We start from the raw sequence: 19,682 nt of genomic DNA on the forward strand, positions 1-19,682 counted from the left end.
TCTGCTTGTTTTCCAGGTGGTAATGATCAGTATTCACGTGACAGGAGCTTTGCATTTCATTGTTCTTTGTAGTCCTGTAGTGCAGATGTCTTTCCCAAGGCCTCAGAAAGTTCACATGTTTTAGGAGTCATTTAGTACGATTGCTGAATCTGGCTTTCATTACAAAGAAGTCCACAGATGCCCTTTTTAAACTTTTGCACTTGATGGACTCAGACTGTTTCCCTACTCTATTTTTTTTTTCCTTTTGGCTATTACATTTAGCAAGGAGAGTGGTAAATTAATGGCAGGTGCATGGATTTGGAGAACTACCAGTTGTAGAGTCATCACTGAAATAGCCTGGTTGTTATAGGAGGGTTAGTTGTTCATAACAGACTTAATATAAATCTGGAAGTATTCTCTAGGTAAATAGAATCCAGTCTTAGCTGTAGCCATGATACTGGAATAAGGAATAGTAGGGTGCCAGAAACCAAGTAAAGAGCACCAGTAAGCTTTGGATGAATAAACATGGTTCTACCAATACATGTATTTCACAGACTGGGTCTTCTATGCAATATTTGCCCCTGCTCATGTCACCTTTGCACTTGAGCTGTGGGGAAGAGGAGGGAGAATGGGCAATGGGAAGAAAGGAAGGTGTGTTTTACTACCTGACTTTTGTCCCATTCCTAGTGGACCTTATCAGGCTTTCTAATCTTCATTATCTAATACTGTTGCATCACTGGAAGGGAAATTTCTGACTGTCTTGTTTCGTTTACCCCTGATGGAAGAGCAGCAAACCTGAATTATGAGAACTGAGATTGAACTTAGTGCTTGTCAGTTATATAGTTCTAAATGAAGATATTTTTCATGCTTAAAACATTTCAGATTGATACATTTCTATAGTTTGTTCACAAGTAAGTAAGAACAGCTGCATCACTTATGAAAGTTGGCTCCCAACAAACAAACAAAAAATTCAAGGCTGGGGTGTATCTATGCCAAATTTCAGCCTGGAGTGTATTTTTATGAGTAATAAACTCCTGCCATTTGTAATGGAAATTCTGAAAGATCTTTTAACTATTTCATGGCAAAAGTATGAGTGTGAGACTTTAGGGAGAAGAAAATCATTCTTTCTCTGGCTGATGTAATCTCATGACTTAGCCATTTTTGTGGTTTCTGCAAGTCTTTCTCCAGCTGTTCTAAAAGATTACTGTACTCCTGATGCATCCTATTATCAGATATTACTGACTTCTGAAAAATAATGGTGCAGTGGTCCTGTCCTGCTAGTAAGATGTATTGACTGGATATGAATATATTGGAGCCTCTGACATAAATCATCTTTCTGTCATCCTTTCTCCACTCTGTCTTCTGAGTTTCCGTGGATATATGCTGCCTTTTTTGTATTCCTAATACATATGGTTTCAGTTATTTTTCCATTTGTTATTGAGTATTTTTAAGTTATTTCAAGTCTTTAATGAATAATATCTGACCAAAGAATAGTATGGAGACCTTCCCAATATATAATCCATAGGGCTGAGGAGAGATTATATAATGAAGGCAAATTTGTAATGCGAGTTCAGCATTCACGTTATGCTACACAGACCATCTCTGTATTGAGTATTAGCAGGGTAATACAAGGAGCAGACAAAGCCAGAAGTGGGTTTCCATGAATCCAGTGTATTACTGGAAAGAGACACTCACATTTCAGAATATCATCACTACACAATAATATCCCAGTTTTCAAGGTGGCCATAAAATGAGAAGTTTGCATTATTGATTATTAATATAAAATCACATCTGCTTGGATAAATGGGATTTTTGTGTACAAACCACTGGACAAAGTTTTAAAGGAAAGGTTAAACTATTTGACTGTAACAGTAATGAAAGATAATGTACAAATAGGTGAATTTAGTGATTTGAAAAAGGCCAAACACTCTGCTTTAAACATTATGGTTTAGCTTTGGAATTAGGCATAAAGAAAAAAAAAAGATATGTATGCATCAGGAGGGAAAAAATAAAAAGGACTTCTTTAAAAAGCCAAAGCAGTTGTACTGAGGCTGTATGCCTCTGAGCGGTTTCTTCACAGGTTCTTCTTTTTCTTCTCCTTTTGTGACTGTATCTGTACCTTGACTTCTGATAACCTAAAGAAGCTATGGTTAATAGTTCATGATACAACATTAAGAGGCCTTTCAGACAGCAGAAATATCCCTGAGAGATATCAGGTGTTCTATGCTTTGTTATTAAGTTGAGATAAATGATTTCTACCATTTCTACCATTTCTGAATGCTTACATGTCCTCCTCTGAACTCAGTTCATATGGACTCAGTGTAATCAAGCCCTGGGCTGCACTCTTTGTGTCTGCAAGAGATAGTTCCTGTAACTTGAAGAAAGTTAATCTAGAAGATTTTGTGTAATGTGTTTCTACAAGCAGACTGTGTCAAGCAATGATTTTATTACCATTTACTTAGACTGATCTCCATATTTCTGAGTTCTGATACCTGCAAATAATGTTCCAGTTCAGAATTACAAACCTTTACATTTACCAGAATGTCTTGTCTTCCACATTTATATGTGCATTAGAGATGACTAAGCAAGAAAAATTCTAATGGAAAATTTTGTTTTGATTTCAATGAGAGGGAAAAGTATAATCTACCTTTAATCAACTTATTTGCTGACTGATTCCTATGGAACAATTTATTAAACATTGTACTGGTGGATATCTATCCATAGATGTATTTTGATGTCACTCTGGAGTAACAGGTTCTACACTGATTTGTCAGATCTTGTTTCTGTCACTGTCTTTGTTAAGTGTGGTTGTTCCACAGATTGAATCCCTGTGTGACAAGAGTAGCTGTTGTTTAAAATGCTGGACTGTGAGATGTTTTTAATATATTGAATCTAAGTTTTCAACTGAAATAAATGCTCACGTTCTTTGTATTGTTTTTACATTGTTTTCATTGAATATGCTTTTTTACTCTAGGGAAACAAGATTATAAGAAAACCAGGCCTATGTTAAGAGCTACAAGATTAAAAGCAGAGGCCAAGAAAACTGCACTAGGCATAAAGGTAGAAACTTCTTTGATAGCTCAAACCACCTTTGTGTTTGTTTCTTTTCCCCATAGATGTACTGTGTGAATATTGATTTCTGAGAGATATTGTTTATGACACTTCAAAATCTAAGTAGAATCCTAGCATCTAAAATATTTATGATTAACTGCTTTTACTTAACCCTAAAATGATTTGAATATTTGAAGTGCTGAAAGATTTTACATAGTCTGTGTCCTTGTTATGATGCATGTTTACTTTAAGGTTTAAAGTACTGTGTGGTTAGAAAATTGATGGTTTTAGGGAGCCTGTCTACACACAGAACAAATTCTTTACTATTTCATATAGTTAGACAAATTACAATAAACATTTCTCATGTTCGTCTTCACATCCTATACCGGTAGTCATTTAAAGACTGGGTTTGTTAAATATTGTTAATTCTCAGCATTATTGTCTCAGTCTGCATCCTTGTGTAGTGCTTCTGACTTGGAAAAAGAAGACTTAACTAACAGCAAATGAAAGCATATGGAAAGGTACTAAATTTTATTTTGAAAGTGTTCCCTTTTCAGGCAGGTATGAAGTATAACAATTACTTTAGATCACAGCTGTGAATATGAGTGAGGAGGACAATTAGAAATATTCTCTGTTATCTACTACCCAGTGTGTCATCAAAACAGGATTTATCTGAACACACGTTATTTATGTTGCCTCCAGTATTTTTTTACTCAAATTTATTTTTTTTAATCTAACTGATACACTATTAACTTAACAGCAAGAGTAAAACCTGAGGAAAATAAAAATGTAGATCCATTATCTGAGTATTCTAGTAAAAGAAACTTCAGAAATGTTAAAAGGAGAACATTTTCTTGTTTCTGGCAGATGAGAAATCAATTTTTTCAAGTTGTAGCTTATAGCAAATGCCAAGGTATTACTACCAAGCTGTAACAGCTGTTAGGCTGCCAGATGATGTATTTGGTTGTCTTCCAGAATTTGCTATTATAATCACGAAACAGTGCTTTCTTTTTGCTCCTGATTGCTGATCTCGATCAAGCATTACCGTGTGATGCAGTATGTTTTCACAACATATTCTCCTCAGTTAGTGCTGTGTGTCAGGTTTTAATGAGAAAAAGTAGATTGCCTTTTTTGTTTAAAGGATAAATTATTAACCTTTTGAGTTCCTTTTCTTTCCTTTCTTATTAAATTTTCCTTTTTCTTTTCATTTTTCTTTCAATGACGTGACCTTTTAAAAGTGATGTTCTACTTGGAGGCTTAGTGTACAGCCTAATTCTTTTAAAATGAACATGTTTTTAGCATGTCTTTCACAAGTGAGAAGAGTATGAGATTTAGTCCTTCAAAACCTGTTTCATTTCCTTATTTTCTTAAGTAATTCTTTCCTAAAAATGAGGGTGAATGGGAAAGCATATGTGTAATCATATAAGTAATGAAGAATTGAGGATTAGTGAATAAAGGACTTTTGCCATCAAGGTGCACATGTGCTCTCCAGGTCCTGAGTGGATGTGTTTCTGGGGTTCTACTAGTTGCACTGTGTGATGTCTGAGGTTCACAATCCTGCTTCTGCCTTAAAAAAAAAAAATCTTTTAAATTTTCTTCTGGCTGTAATATTTTTTTTGTACTTCTGGACCTTAAAAAAATCTGGATCATTCCCAAATACATCACAGTAATTTCTTTTGCTTCCAAATTGCTGAGAAAAACTGACAGAACTGAAGCAAAAAGAAAGGTAAGTTGGGCATCTTTCCCTTCGGGGATCTGCTTGTAGGGGAAGGAAGGCAGGGCTTTTAAATGCATCCTTCTCACTGAGCCGGCTTAATGCCAACAACTTCAGGCTTAGTAAATGTTACAATACTTCTACCAGAACGTGGGCAATTTCTGTAGAGTAAACTCTGCAGAGTTTACTGCTTCAAGACCCCAGAGTGCTCAGCAGTGAAGCGAAGTGTATTTAATGTCTTGGGGTAAAGGTGCACTTCTTCCCACCTCACAGTGACAACTCTTCACCCTGCTCAATCCCTCCAGCAGCAGAACTTCACCATGGGCAGTAGATGCTCCTGGAGTGTCTGTAGGGAAATCTCCTTCTTACCCCTGGAGAGGCTGCTTAGTTGTGTAGTCCCATAACCCCTCTCTGGAGCACGGCTTGTTTTGCTCAGTCCGGTGTTAGGATCCTCCAGCTGCCAAGTGTCATCTTTTTACATCCATCCTCCACACCTATCCTAAATCCTCCTCTGTTGTTTTCTGGATAATTTTTGAAATAATTCTTGACAACTTATATTTGCTGTGACAGCAGCTGGCAGGACAGAAGAGAACACAATTTGTTCTTCATCCCTTGACCAGTTGTCTCAATGCCTTGAGGTCCCGCTTGATCATCCTTAGTCTTGCTGGGACTTTGTATGTGTCCACTTGGCAAACCAGTGGGCAATGGTCAGTGGGCCATGCCAAGCTGGGAAATTTGTTGGTGGTTTTCCAGAGGCTCACACACCTGCCCGTGAGCTTGGTCCAGTTTATTGGGCCCTCCATTCCTCTCAAAAAGGAGTCACCAATGACTATTACCCTTATTTTTTTCTTAATTGAGAAGGTTTTCATGTGCAGGGTAGGTTGCCCTGCCCTAGACAACCCCTGTAACCTGGATGGATCTTCATCCACATTCTCACCTCCCTGGTCCTCAGATTCCAGGGTCTCATATCTGTAAGGGCACCTGGAGAGGTGAGGTAGGTCAGCAGGGAATTCACCTGCCACCCCAAGCAAAAAACCATTTTGGCTCCCACCTGTCTCTTAAGAGCTCCTCCTTTTCCCTGGGATGAGTAATGGTAGTAAGTAACATGATTCACCTTCCAAAGGCTGGGATTTTAGTATTTTTTATTATGTAGACCCTAATTCTGTGATGTAGCAATTGATTAACTTAAATCTGCTTTGAGAGAAAGAACAAAGTGATATAACTACAATGCAATGTAATAAGTAGGCACTTTAAATAGAAATGTCCAAAGTTCTTGTAAATCTTTGAGAAGAAACCAGACACATACGTGTATTTATAATGTACTGTTTATATAGTATCTATTCAGTACATGATGCAGTATGCAACATTTCAAAATAAATTACCTTTTATTATAAAAAGCTAAGTTGAAGCTAATAAAAATATTGTAGAGGAAGGATAAATGTAAAAGTATAAACTTTCTGGGAAAGGGGAATATGTTTGTAGTTCTGTGAAATGCATACACACAATAAGCTAACACAATAAGCACCATACAGCCACTTAAAACAATAGGCTGTTTTATGTAATTGATAACTCTAGGGTTGTTTTGCATTAGTGTCCTGAAGAAATTACATGCCTGGCTGTAAACTAAGACTTAATGTAGCATTTAGGGCAGAAAAAAAAAAAGAGAACTAGAAAATAGTGAGGGGATTTTAGTCCTTAATTTCAACGAGGATAATGAAATTCAACTGTTGTGTATTTCACCACGAGAGCTGACAACATTAGCTTAAAAAAAGGCCTATAAATGACATAAAACTTTTCAGAACCAATCCCCTGGAGATTCTTCACATTTCATCGCTGGCATACTAATTAGCTTGTCTTGTCAAACTTTGATTGCCTTGTCATTTTAATGCAAGGTTTAAAGTAACAAAGTTTCTTTCAGTCACTGGCATTTAGTACTTTTTAATTTCCCCAATGAGGGATTTTTATCTGTGTTGATAATGTCAGAGAAGCAGCTGAGTACTAATAACTATCCAAAGTTAGTTCAAGCAGGGTGACCATGCTAGTACTTGGTGTGTCATATTTGCTCTTTAAACATGTTTAAAGATTAAATATTGTAGCAGAGCTATTGTACTGGCTCTGTTTGTATGTGTGACACTAATGTAGACAGTGCCAAAATATATTGTGTCTCTTGGAAAAGCAGGACCCAGTCTCAAGAAACAGCTCCAAGAGAAAGTAATGTGCTATATGTCTCCTGGTGTTTGGATAAGAGAAAATCCTTTGTAGTAGTACCAAAAAGGGAGCCTCTGAGCTTTCTCTGGATCATTTTGTTGGCCCCCTGCATGGGGCTTGTCCGGCTGGAAGCTCAGCTGTTCATCCTTACCAAGTAGAGCAGGAAGGCCTTTCCACCGCTGGTGCTAGATCTGCTCTCATTGGGTGAGGAAAACATGCCAGCAGGAGGGTGACAAGCAAAAAATGGTTTGAGAAGTGTGGAAGCTTGGCCCCCAGATAGCTGGAGTTTGGTATGCAGAGACCAAAAGTTATGGGAGTTCTTGGGGAGAGATTTTTTTCCCAGGCTGCAAGAACAAATCAGTAGTCCATGGAACAAGTGATGAAGTTTTCTCTCTTCTTGAAAGGCAGGCACAAATCTTAACAGTAGTATTTGCAAAGTACCTGCAAAGACATTATTGACTGCAGAATATCACTCCACAGAGAATTATTAGCAACACAGTACATCGATTCAGCTAAGGAAAAAATGTTTCCTAAACAAAGTGAGAGCTTACCGTCTGTCATTCTTTTGCATATCTGCTTAATCTGCTGTGTAGTTAGATACCTCACTATAGAGAGTTTCTTTCAAATGGAACAAGTTAGATAGGAATAGATAACAACACATTCCTGGTGTATTTTAGCAAAAGATATTCTCCAATTTCATGCTATTCATAATCTGCTAAGTTAGTGAACTACATTTTTCAAGATACAGTTTCCTAGCTTTGTAGAAATTAAGGCCACAAGAGACTATTAGATCATTTGATATGCACTTCTGTATGTTACAGATCATAAAATTTCATCCAAATACTTTCTGCAAAGTCCAAGCACTTTGTAATGGCCAAAATACTGGGTCTTCAAACCAACTTATGTGTCTCACAAAATACAGAGCAGCTTAATGTGCCAGCAGTTTATAAGTGTGATATTCCCAGTTATCCCTGTAGTCAGGCTTTGATCCCTGACCTTGAAATGAAAGGGAGGGGAAACAACAAGTACAAAGAGAAGAAAAAAATCAGATCCTTACCTCACCTGAACAGATAAGTATCGTAATCATGGTGGTTTGAGATGTGAAGAAGATGCACCCACCAAAATCTTAGGAGGATTTTCTGTACCAGCTTGGAGCAGTAGACCATCTTTCTCAAGCCTTCTTATGTGTCCACTTAGGACCAGTCTGTAGCACTTCAAAGAATAATCAACAACAGCAAAACCTCAAATCCTGGAAACAAAATCAATACAATTGGAGGAAAATGTCAACATCAGAAAACTTTAGATGCTATATAAAAAAGTCTGAGCAGTCAAACATAGGATGCTATTATTACTTTATTACTTTTAATAACCTGATACTTGTGGGGTTCAGATTGTAGCACTGACCATGGGAGTAATCTGAGTTTTCTTAGGGCCCTGAAGGAGAGGAGCAGCTAGGAGAGCTGAGTTTGCCGGCTCCTGGCAGCCAAGTCCTTCTTTTCACACAAGCCAAAGTTGAAGTATTCTTTCCAATTGCTAAATAAAAACATACTTTTTTGAGGGAGATCAGCTGATTAAGGACTCACAGATATGGGAGTCCATATTTTCCTGAAGAATGTTCAATCAATCTTGCTCCTAGAAAATGGCATCTTAGTTCAAGACTTAGTTCAAGACTGAACTTACCTAACTGCAGCTGGGCCTTGAAAGTTTCTTGTAAACAGGATAAAAGGACCCCACACAGTGAAATGCTTTACTTAAATACAGGTGTATATAATTACATGCTGTAACCAAACTACCTCTCATTCTTCTCTATGATAAAATAAATACTGGTCATCTCCCTGCTGGAAATCCCTCCACCTTTGTACATCCAGAAGTCGCAGTGAGGGAGTAGTTACCCATGAAATCCAAAGACCTTCTTAGAGTCACAGTTTTTCAAGGCAGAGTACTCCACTTTGTAAGTACTGTATGGATCTTTGACACCTGTACATACTATTTTGGATCTAGCTGTTTTAAAATGAATCCTGTTGTTTTGTAGGCATGGAGCCAGGTGGTTTTGATGACTCTCTAATAGTACCTTGTTCTCATTATTTGAGACAACAATGATCTTTCTTCCATCTGAAGTTTTCACAGTAAAAAACTGGAACCTAAAAGTGTGGATAAAAGTTCATAAATTACTTTTGTTGCCTTCTGTTAGCTGTAGAATGTCCTGCATTAAGGAATTAAACATTCATTTATAAATACAATTTTGTTGAAACTCTAAAACATGGTCACAGTGAATATCCACCTTAAGTCTTCAGTTAAAAACTATATGAGGTAAAAAGATTGTGAGTTCCTATACATTTATTTTCACAAGTATCCTTGGTCAGCATGATCTTCTTTTCATCTCTTTTCAGAAAGAACTAGGGAGAATTTAGCAATTCAAAGAGAGCAATTTGTGCTACTCTTTCACTTAATTTTATGCAGGTTTCAGGTAAAAAAGGTGTGATTCTATTTGAAGGACAATTAAAAAACATGTAAAGCCCCCCTGACATTTCCTGGAAGTGTGATATTTCTCTATATGAGTAGGATACAATGCTGCCATACATAGTGTCCAGATTTTTGTTATCATAGCCAACATTTTTTCCTCACCCCCTCTCCTGATTAATCTCGTTTAGATCCCAGCTCTGCCACTTGCTCCATTAGGGTGAATTTGAGGACATAATCCAAGTATTTTGGCTTGAGAGACATAAAACTGCCAAAAAATGATAAGAGAATTAAATCTACATCATGCTGTAATGGTATGCATTTCCTTTATGAAAAGTTTCTGGAAAACTTAACCAAACTGAAATCAGTAGGGTTCTACATATGCTATTCTACATGTAAGAGAATAAAATAGAAAATTCTGTTCCTTTCTAAAGGCTTCTATGGCTGTACTTTGGGATTTGAGAGTAGAAATGTTGTTTCCTAGTGTTCTGTACCATGATATAAAAGAAAAAAAAAAGGAGAAAATTCCCTCTGATCATTTTAAGTTTATTTCTATAGAACTTTTTCTCTATTCTTTAATTATTCATGGTAAAATCCTTTGAGTAAATGGATTTTGCAGAGGATGATGGGGATGATCCATAAAGTGCAAGAGAAAGGGAGCTGTATATGGCAAGCAGGGAGTATTTTAACATTTCATTTCTATGCATGACTTAAAATACAAATAGCAAAGCCTGAAAAGTATAAAACAAATTAAAATGACAATATATATCTGTTGTTGCAAATACAGTACAGTGGTGCAGCATCTCATTTGCTATTTACCTTGCAAAATTTATGTTTATAAAAGTCCATAACCTGGATGCAATTCTTAAGAGACTGCATATCCCTAGCTGTGAGCCAGATGTCCTTTGTAAGGCCATTTATTTTATACTTTTGTTACTCTGCCTTTTTCAGTAATTCAAAAGTAAGGTTCTTGCATAACTCTCGAACCTGGAGTTTTAGTAAGACTTTTCATTCCCAGGGATAATAAATACTATTCCACCCACACAGTTCCTAATGGCTGTGCAGGGAAAATAGTATTGTTATCACAGCATTACTCACTGTGAAACTTAGGCAGAGGAATTAAAGAACTGCTTCTGTCAAGCAGTTACTGGGAAGCCTGAGAATAAAACTCAGGATTTTCCCAATTCCACTTCCTTTGAAACAAATTTTTAATGCAAAGGTTCCTGAAAATTTGCTGCTGCTACTCACAGCATTTCATAAGGGAGACTGGGGAGGAGGGAGGGGAAAGGTAAACCTATTGTAAAACAGAAAGCGTGGGAAGTGTGGCATCCAAACATGGAAAAAACTTTTTAAAACTGGAATGAATTTGCTCTCTGTGTCAAGTGTGAACGGTGCCTGCATTGTGCGGTTTTGTTGTTCACTCTCCTGAGCAGATGGAGCCTGCAGTTGTATGTCACTTGTTTATTACATCCTCTTAAGATTAGTAGCTGTGCGGCCAGATGGGTCTGGGAGCACAGCTGTGGATACAAGGAAATAAATGAAACCTGTCTGATGCTGCCATGCCCTTTTGTGAGATACTGACGTGTTGCAACTGCAACAAAGCAAAAATCACTTTCCTTTAATATATGAGTGAATTAGATGTACTTTTTTCAAATCAAATCATGAAATCAGGAGGAGGAAGTTCAGAGGATGGTACAATTCTAAGAGGGAAATGTAGTTGAAATCTGTAGCCAACAGCCTCAGCAAATTTGCAGGAGCAATTTTAATGTGGTAAAACAAATTTAAAATACATCTCAATCATCCATATAAAATAGAAAGCAAAGGTTTCTATAGAATAAAGAATATGCTCCTATAGAACATATGCCAACTAGGCAGTAGTATTTCAAAATTTATTAGATGGCATATGTTGAATTATTGATCCAACATTCTGATAAACTATATAATGCATTCATGTAAATGCAAATTAAATGCTGCTCTATAGAAGAATGCCAGATTATGGGCTAGACTTTAAAAAATGAAATGCACAGTTTTAACTCCTTCATGTCAGTGAACATAATGCTGGTCACAAAGCAACCACCAACCTAGAGATGCTGGGTAGGATTTATCCCATAGTGCACACAAGAGGTACCATCTGCACTCCCTTCTAGTCTAAGGGGAGAAATGGTAATTTTTGGGAAGAATTCACCTGGCCTCTCTTAGAGGACACTAGATGGACAGATTCTGTCCTTGGACAGTAAAGGGTGTCTTGTTGTCTTGGTTTAGTGTAGGGCATCTCCTTTCAGTCTCACTGACAGAGTAAGTATGATGTGACATCTTCTGAACCAATTCAGATCAGTTGTTATGAAATCACTGAACTTTTTTTCTTCTCTCATTTTAAATGTACATTGGGATCATTCTGATGTAGTTGTTTTGTAATGGAATGGATGTAATGTAGGTTAACATGAAGCTGAGAATTTGAGGGGAAGTTCTACTTCTTTCCTTAGAGAGAGAGTGGGATTTGGAGGTACAAACTAACCTTTGGAGCATCTGGAGTGTACAATTTTAAAAGTTCATCATGATGATCAGGAGTCAAGCAGTAGAAGTTGTTAGCTATAGAGTCATAATTTCTGTGAGCTGAAGGGACATAAGGATTTTTCTCAAATTTATCTTTCATCTTTCATTGTCCAGCAAAATGAGGGTCAACTATAGAAAGTGTGCTGTGCCTTACAGAAAAATAAAAACTTAAAAATGAGAAACACGGTGTCTTTGAATGAAATAAAAAGGAAAGAAATACAGGAAATAGAAGAAATATTAAGTGGATGATTGTACTATAATTGTATTTTTACAGAGTCCAGCCTTAAGATGATAGGCAGTCACATAATGAGTATAATATGTAGTATAAAAACATTTTTCTGTTTCTGAAAGCTGCTATAAATCATGTATACTTTGGAAGTCTCTTTTATGTTAATTAAGGAAGATGCAGCAAGTTGCAATATTTTATGGGAAGAGAGGCAAGTGCAAATTGTTGTGCTTTTTGCCTTATTGCAGAGCTGAAGAAAGAAAAGTTTCATCCAATTCTGAGTATGTAGTTCCATGTTGTACTGCATGCCAGGAGGTTGGGAGGTAGAGGTAGCAATTTTCATTGACTTCCACCATACTGTGTTTGCTTCATTAAAAAATTACAAATTTGTTGGCAAAAAGCAGTAACATATTGCTAGAAAACATCAAAATTCACAGTGTAAATTCATAACTTAAATTTGTGTTCAAAACTGTGGTTTGTGAATTCTGTCTTTTCCTTTAAAAAGAAGGAATTGAATAATAAAAAGATATAAAGCTCTGATTTCTAGGTAAGACTAAAGATTTTTAAGCTAAATATCCTCTTTCTGATGGTATATCAGATTCACCAAATGGTGAGTGAATGGATTGTACAACACTTGGAATGGTAACCACAATAGAGAAATCAATAAAGTATCAATACCTTATGCAATTATATTATGTCTGATGTTATTTTGATGTGCATTGTAGAAGAGAAATAACATTTATTCCTGATTAATCTGAAAATATGGTATTATTTCTAACAGGTTTTTGTTTTTTTTTTCTTTTATTTCTACAGGAAGTTGCCCTTGTCCTTGCAGCTATACTGGTATTTTTGTTGGCTTTCTATGCTTTTTTTTATCTTAATGTTTCCGATGAAGTGGACCTTGATCTGGATCCAGATGAAAACTAGCAGATGCAATGAATCTATCATCAAGATTTCTTCAGCTTCAACAAGACTACATAGGAACACACAGTCCCTTCACTGTAAGACAGTAAATGATGCCGTTTCTTCAGTCCAAATTCATAAGAAAGTTTTGCAATACGTCAGTCACATTCCAGGTCTCCAACATAAGAACACTTATTCCTGGCCAAGTGTATTTGTCTAACAACAAAGCCAGGAGCAGCAGTACAATACATGAAGTTTATTGTTTACATTATGTTTTTCTCAGGCAGAAAACTTTGATGTCAAAAGACAGGTGCTACTATATTCATGGGTATTGATGCTGACTTCACAGGAGTGTCTGCCTTGACCAAATTTAGGAATCAGAGCTTCCCAATAACAAAATTAGTTTTCTGTTCCTTTCTGAAAAGAAAGCAGAAATACCAAATAAAAAGTCTTTTCTTCGTTTGTGTTTATAATATATCAAAACACCCTCATCCTTTCTCTCCCTTTTAATCTTTCTTGTGCATGTGTGCGCATGCATGAAGATGGAAAAAATTGTAGGAAAAGAATATCTTCTTACAAGCAGTCTGTCACCTTCTATATGGACTTAATTTTCTGTCATTCCAGATTCTGTGTGCCCATATATCTGCAGTAATCTTTTTCATTCTTTTGCCAACTGTTCAGCACACATGTGTTCTGTTAGAAATGGCACCTGGATGACAGAAGCTCTAGCATTCACATATGCTTCTGAAACACAGTTCTTTGCCTCCTGTGCTGTCTGAACTAGTGTAAATAGAAAGTTTAGTTGATGTTGGTTTTAATTAGTTTATTGGTCTACTATTAATATAAAGTCAAAATTGTGTTTTAATTATGCTCTTCCTGATGGTTTTGGTATCAACTTGCTCTACCTATTAGGGGCATGTTGTATAAAAACATTCCTTTCCAGCTATACAATCATTTTAATCATCAAACTAATGTGAGAAGCTGTAAGTAATAAGAAAACATTTTTTTCTCCTGGCATACTAATAACTGGTAAATCTTGGCTCCATTACATCCTTCAGTTCTTGCAAAGTACCTTTCAAATTAGGCACTGTAGATAGCATTTTTTTCCTTTTCATAGCCAAAAGCCACTTGAAGAATTTGGTGTGTCAGAGCAGCTGCAGGGAGCTTTAAAATTCTGGCTTTATGCTGTTCTGCTTTGAGTTTGGCATATGACTGAGCTTGTGGATGTAAAGACTCCGTTTTGATCCTCTTAAAAGTGTGGTCAGTCTTTCCCTGACTGAGATTCAGTTCCGATTCCGTTTGATATCAAGAATGTGTAAAGCCACTGGTGCTGAATGTCGCAAGGAAATTTAGGCAGGCTCACTTTCAGAAAAGTTTTCGTAATTCTGAGGCTTGGTTTTGCCTTTGACATAAATTTCAGAGCTGAATGTTAGATTTAATTGCAACTGAGGTATTTACTGTCTTGTTCCTGAGATGCCTGGCTAAGATTTCTTATAGTGATTTTGAAGACAAAGGGATACAAATCACAGCAAATATTATAATGGAAAATATATTTCTTTTAAATTGACACAGTCCCATTATCACCACTTAAGAAACTTGGATCAATACAGTTAATTTTTAAACCATATAGTAACTATGACCATATACATTATGAGTCTCTAAGGATCCACTTCATATGTGTCATAGTGTTCATTCACTTTATGCCATGCAAAACAACGACTCTAGAAATTCAGAGTACAACAGTCTTCCGAAAAATATATGAAAGAGAAAATTATATATGCAAATATATCTCATTTTCTATGTATGACTCTTACAGACACAAAACCCTAACATTTCTGTATGCATATGACTTACAGTCCCCTACTAGCTGCACACTTGACCAAACACCTTGCAACATGTTGAATTTATGGTGAAGCATTGTCTGACACATGGCCCAACTTCCAGTGGAGGGAAAAGCATATCACAAGCTGTCTCCTAGCATGTGACATGCCTTTCACTCCACCAGCACCCAACCACATGTCACAGAAGCTGCAGACCTCTCCTGTTACTCCTCTCCTGTTCCTTTACACTAGCAGTTTTCATGTTCTATAACATGCTGGAAGGATTGCTTCCTTAATGTCAGCATATAGCTCTCTGGGTCATGTATGGTCTGAGAAAGATACGTAGTTACTTCCTTCATGCAGGTAATCTCTCTCTATGCCCTGCTCTCTCTCTCTCTCTCTCTCATAACCTGCTCTCTCAATTGGTTGCATTAAAAAGCAGGCAGTTCTTACTGTCAAATTTATGAACATGAAGTTCCTAGAACAGGAATATTCCATTTCCCATAACTGTGAATCAGACCAAACCTGAAGTGCATATGTATGTGATTCTATCAGCTTCTCCGATGTGTGGCTTATGAGTCCTTATTGCCCACAGTTTGCTGTTTGTCTATTGGCTTTGTTTGGATTAGGTCTTTTCATTTGCATGAAAGATCATGCAATCATGAAACCATGGTTTGTGTTAGAAGGGATGCAAAAGATCATCTATTTTCAATACCTCTGCCATGGTCAGAGACACCTTCCACTAGAGCACGTTGCTCAAAGCCCCGTCGTGGTGTCAAACACCTCCAGGAATGGAGCATCCACAGCTTCCCTGAGCAACCTGTTCCAGTGCCTCACCACCCTCAGAATAAATAATTTTTTCTCAATATCTAACCTAAACTTACTTCCTTTTAGTATGAATCAACTCTCTCTTGTGCTGTCACTAAATGCTTTTGTAAAAAGTCCATCTTTTTTGTAGGCTTCCTTCAGGTACTAGAAGGATATTCTCATGTAACAGGAAAATTTATTTTTCCTTAGACCGGGTAGAGTTCTGTTCAGTGTATGTAGAAATATATGGTAAATATTGCAGCAAATACACGTCTTCTCTTATCTGTACAATAATTCCTAATGGGACATGTGGCTTATTTTGCTCTTAATTATATCTGAGATTGAAATATGCCTTTTGGATTTTGGACCATCTATTGTTGTATGAGTTGCTCGGTGTCTATTTGATTAATAAATGATTTTTTTCTATTTGGTTCTCTTATTAATGTTGAACACACTGAACTATATATAAATTTGAAAGGACATTAAAGCAATCTAAAAAGCAGAATGTTCAAAAGTAAGCACTGATGTCAGTTTTAGAATATCTGGATTACTTTAGGCAGTTCTAGATGCTAAACTCATATAAAACTAAATGTGGCCTATGAATGCATAAAAGACAATGAAGAGAACTTCCTTTGACATCCTACCTAATACTAATAGATTAGTTCTCTTTCTGGAGTTGCTCCATCCAGCTCTATCACTTCAGTTGTACAAGACTTTTTTTATTATAAAATTAGTATTTTTATATGCTTGTTTCAAAGAAGGATTGCTGATCAAATAATTTACACAGCACACCTGGCTTAATGAGTTTTTTCAAAAATATTCTCCTGAAGGAAAGGGTAGACATCAGTAGTTGCTCTTTACTCCTGGAGTAAACTGAATTTCTTTCTAGCAGAGGTTGTGGAGGAGATGCCTATACTGAGTCCTTGTGCTGTGGGTGGGAGCAGATGTCCTGTCTGGAATAATCTCTGCCTAGGAAGGCATAACAGTCTTCCAGAAGTGATTTTGCTCTGTAAATCTTCCTAGGTGGTTTTCCTTTTCTCTTTGATTCTTCAAAAGCAGAACCAGCATGTAGGCCATCTCAGGACAGAAGCCTCAATCTAGTATTTCTACTAGTGCTTCTAGTGAGCATTGCCAAGGAAAGGCTCTAGCTCTACTACCTAGAGTCCATAAACATATTTTACTGGAAGCTTAGGAGGCATGTTAAGCATTTCCCTAATAGACCCTAGAGAAACATTTAAACTTTTCTTGAAGAACGCTGTAGTTAATGTTCACTGTTGCATATCATATAGACACCATGTGATTCAGAATCAGCTCCTTCCATGCATCAGACCAGCTGTAGCAGGACATGTAGACTGGGAGATTGTGCTGCAACACATAACTGCAAGTAGCTACAACAAGAGCAAACTCATCTGTTTACTTAGGTGTCCGCTAGAGCAGCTGACCTAAAAGTTTTGTTTGAAAACACAGGTTTTAAACAATTCTACTGAAGAAAAGCACAGTGAAAGCCCTACAAAACTGTTCATGCCTCTTCCATGAAGGTTGCTACCATGGAAGAGGCTCATCTGCTGACTTAGGGCCAAATTTTGTATGCTGCCATTTTCAGAAGGAAGATGCTGCTAGGAGCTCCCAGCAGACTGATGATTGATAAGGGATTGTCATCCCTATAAGGCACAACTGAGCTGCTTGGTGAAGGTCAAATGCATTCAGGACAATCCTCTGTAGAGAACTGTACTTGAAAAGCAGAGTAGGCAAGTTAGAGTGCCAACAAAAGAGATACTACAGATCTTGATTGCATTTCAAGTTCTACTTACAGTAGCATAGTAATTAGTGGTGCTTATGACTAAGAAAATAACAGTATGGCACATCAATAAGACAGCAGAAATGCGATGTTGGAACTGCATCCTAAAAGATTTTACAGTGGATTATGCCTGCACTTTGGGAAGTGAAGCCATCACATGAATAAATTGGCAAAGATTATCTGTGATCTTATGCTTACAATATTTTTTCCTGAAAGAGCCAGTGGAGATATTTTGCAGTACTTTTCTATATCATCCTCTTAGTTTGCTGGAATGTATTTTTGGAGATGTATTTCTTTCTACACATTTCCAAGAGTGAAAATATATTTTTTTTGCAGTTCATCAATTCATTTAATTGACAGAATCCTCTACTCATCCTTTTATCCCCCTTTAATCACAATCAAATTAGTGGGGAGACAGCCAAAATGTTAGGTACCAGTGTCTCTGAAGCAGATGTCACACCACTATTTTTTAGCTCGTTTAAATGAATAAACATGTTAAACTGTGAAGTATTACATTTTAGATTTTTTCATTAAAAAAAATGGGACAATCTGTTTACTGTCCTTAATTGAGACAACAATCCTTGTGGTTGCCAGTTTTGGCAGTTGTAATGATGAACTATAAATATTGGGACAGACTGACTGATGATTGTGGAGGATAGTTCAAGTACAATACTCATTCTGCATGAATACTTTTTTCAGTGCTACATTTTTTCTAGCTCCTGTGATTGTTGTACTGGTTTTGCATGTTAAAAACAAATAAATACCTGACTAGTCAATCAATAGGCTTGATTCAGTTGTCTTATTCTCCATAGCTACATACAGCATAGAAAAGCTGTCCACCCTGGACCACAGTTCATGCCTTGCCCAAACTCTCCCTAAAAGGTGTATGTCCACGTCAGTTACAAATATGAGCTACAAAGAGCTTTGCTGGACCATGGAATAATAAAGAGCAGCATAAAGATCTTTAGTACTCTTTTTGCCATTCCACAAAGATACTGTAGAAATTTAAAATAGTGCAACCACAGGAGGTGAGTATGGAGCTTGGTGACAAACAGATGTCATAGTTCTATTTCACTTCCTCCAGAAACAAGACTGGACGAAAATCAAAGCAAAATGGCCAGTTCTTCCAGGAGCCAACCACCTCACAACTCATGTTGCTCAAGAAGAGCTAAGTCAGAGCTACCACAACTTCTTCTTTTTCATAGAATGATAAAAGGGCCACAAGGAGATAAAGGTGTCTGGAGCAAAGCAGCTTCTTCTTGGACCAATGGGTCATTTATTTAAGTAAGAAAGAAACAGGGTTTGGGGATTTACACAAAGCATAGGTCAGAGTAGTTGCTGCTACCTTCATGTGTATAAAAGTCACGTTATGCTAAGACAGAGTAGCTTTGTGTATCTGTTACAGAGTTAAATGTGAATGTTCTGATACTGGCAATGTCCACATTTTTCTAGAGACACCTTCTCCTGTGAGACTATTAGCAGAGAGGGAGGATGTGGAGGGAAATGGCAGGGGAGCCCTTTTGCTGATTCTGCACTCCTAAAGCATCTCTCCTGCTCAGTGGTAGCTGCTGGTGTTTAAAGTAGGACTGCAGTCCTGGGTTGCTTTGGACAGGCTACAAAAAGAATAGAGCAGAGCTTAATCTACAGGGTAAATCTCCTACCATTACTGATGCCTGATTTGTTACCACAAGTAAATTCGCTTTTATTTATTAGGTTCTCAGGAAGGTGCCAGATAAATTGTCTATTGTTGTTCTTTTGAAACTGTTGTGCATAGTTGTTTTGCTTACTGTCTGTGGGACTCCTATCCAGTCAAAGAATGCCACACTGATGCCTACTGCCCTTTGGTAGTATGAGCCCTTCTCCTTTTACAAGGAGGGGCTGGGGAGTGACCTGCCATCTCCCCTGCTCTCAGCTGGCTGGAGCTGAAGAGGCCTCAAGTCACTATTACTGTGTAATGTAGTAAAACTTTTTCTGTTTTGGTGAGGACAGCAAATTGTGAATTCAAAGCAGCTTTATTTAGTCTTTCCTGCCTGAGGAACCTTTAGAGCCACAAGCATAGTGAAACTCAGGTTTTTCTCTACTTCCCTTTTGATTACTTCCTTCAACTTAAGATGAGCTAAGGTGCTGTGCTTGTGTACTTAAGGCAGGGCTGTTTTAACAACA

General features: G+C 37.2%; 1 protein-coding gene across 1 annotated transcript in view; it reads left to right on the top strand.

The window, feature by feature from the left end:
* The window catches only part of TRIQK (triple QxxK/R motif containing), a 60,626-nt gene extending 42,327 nt beyond the window's left edge, over window positions 1-18,299 (top strand). Inside the window, exons 3-4 of the mRNA XM_036378741.2 lie at window positions 2,954-3,039; window positions 13,005-18,299. Of these exons, the coding sequence (XP_036234634.1) occupies window positions 2,954-3,039; window positions 13,005-13,118 (200 nt within the window). The 3' untranslated portion in view covers window positions 13,119-18,299. The remainder of the gene's footprint in view (window positions 1-2,953; window positions 3,040-13,004) is intronic.
* The last annotated feature ends 1,383 nt before the right edge of the window (window positions 18,300-19,682 follow it).

This window comes from Molothrus ater, chromosome 1 (assembly GCF_012460135.2).
Source record: "Molothrus ater isolate BHLD 08-10-18 breed brown headed cowbird chromosome 1, BPBGC_Mater_1.1, whole genome shotgun sequence".
Lineage (NCBI taxonomy): Eukaryota > Metazoa > Chordata > Aves > Passeriformes > Icteridae > Molothrus > Molothrus ater.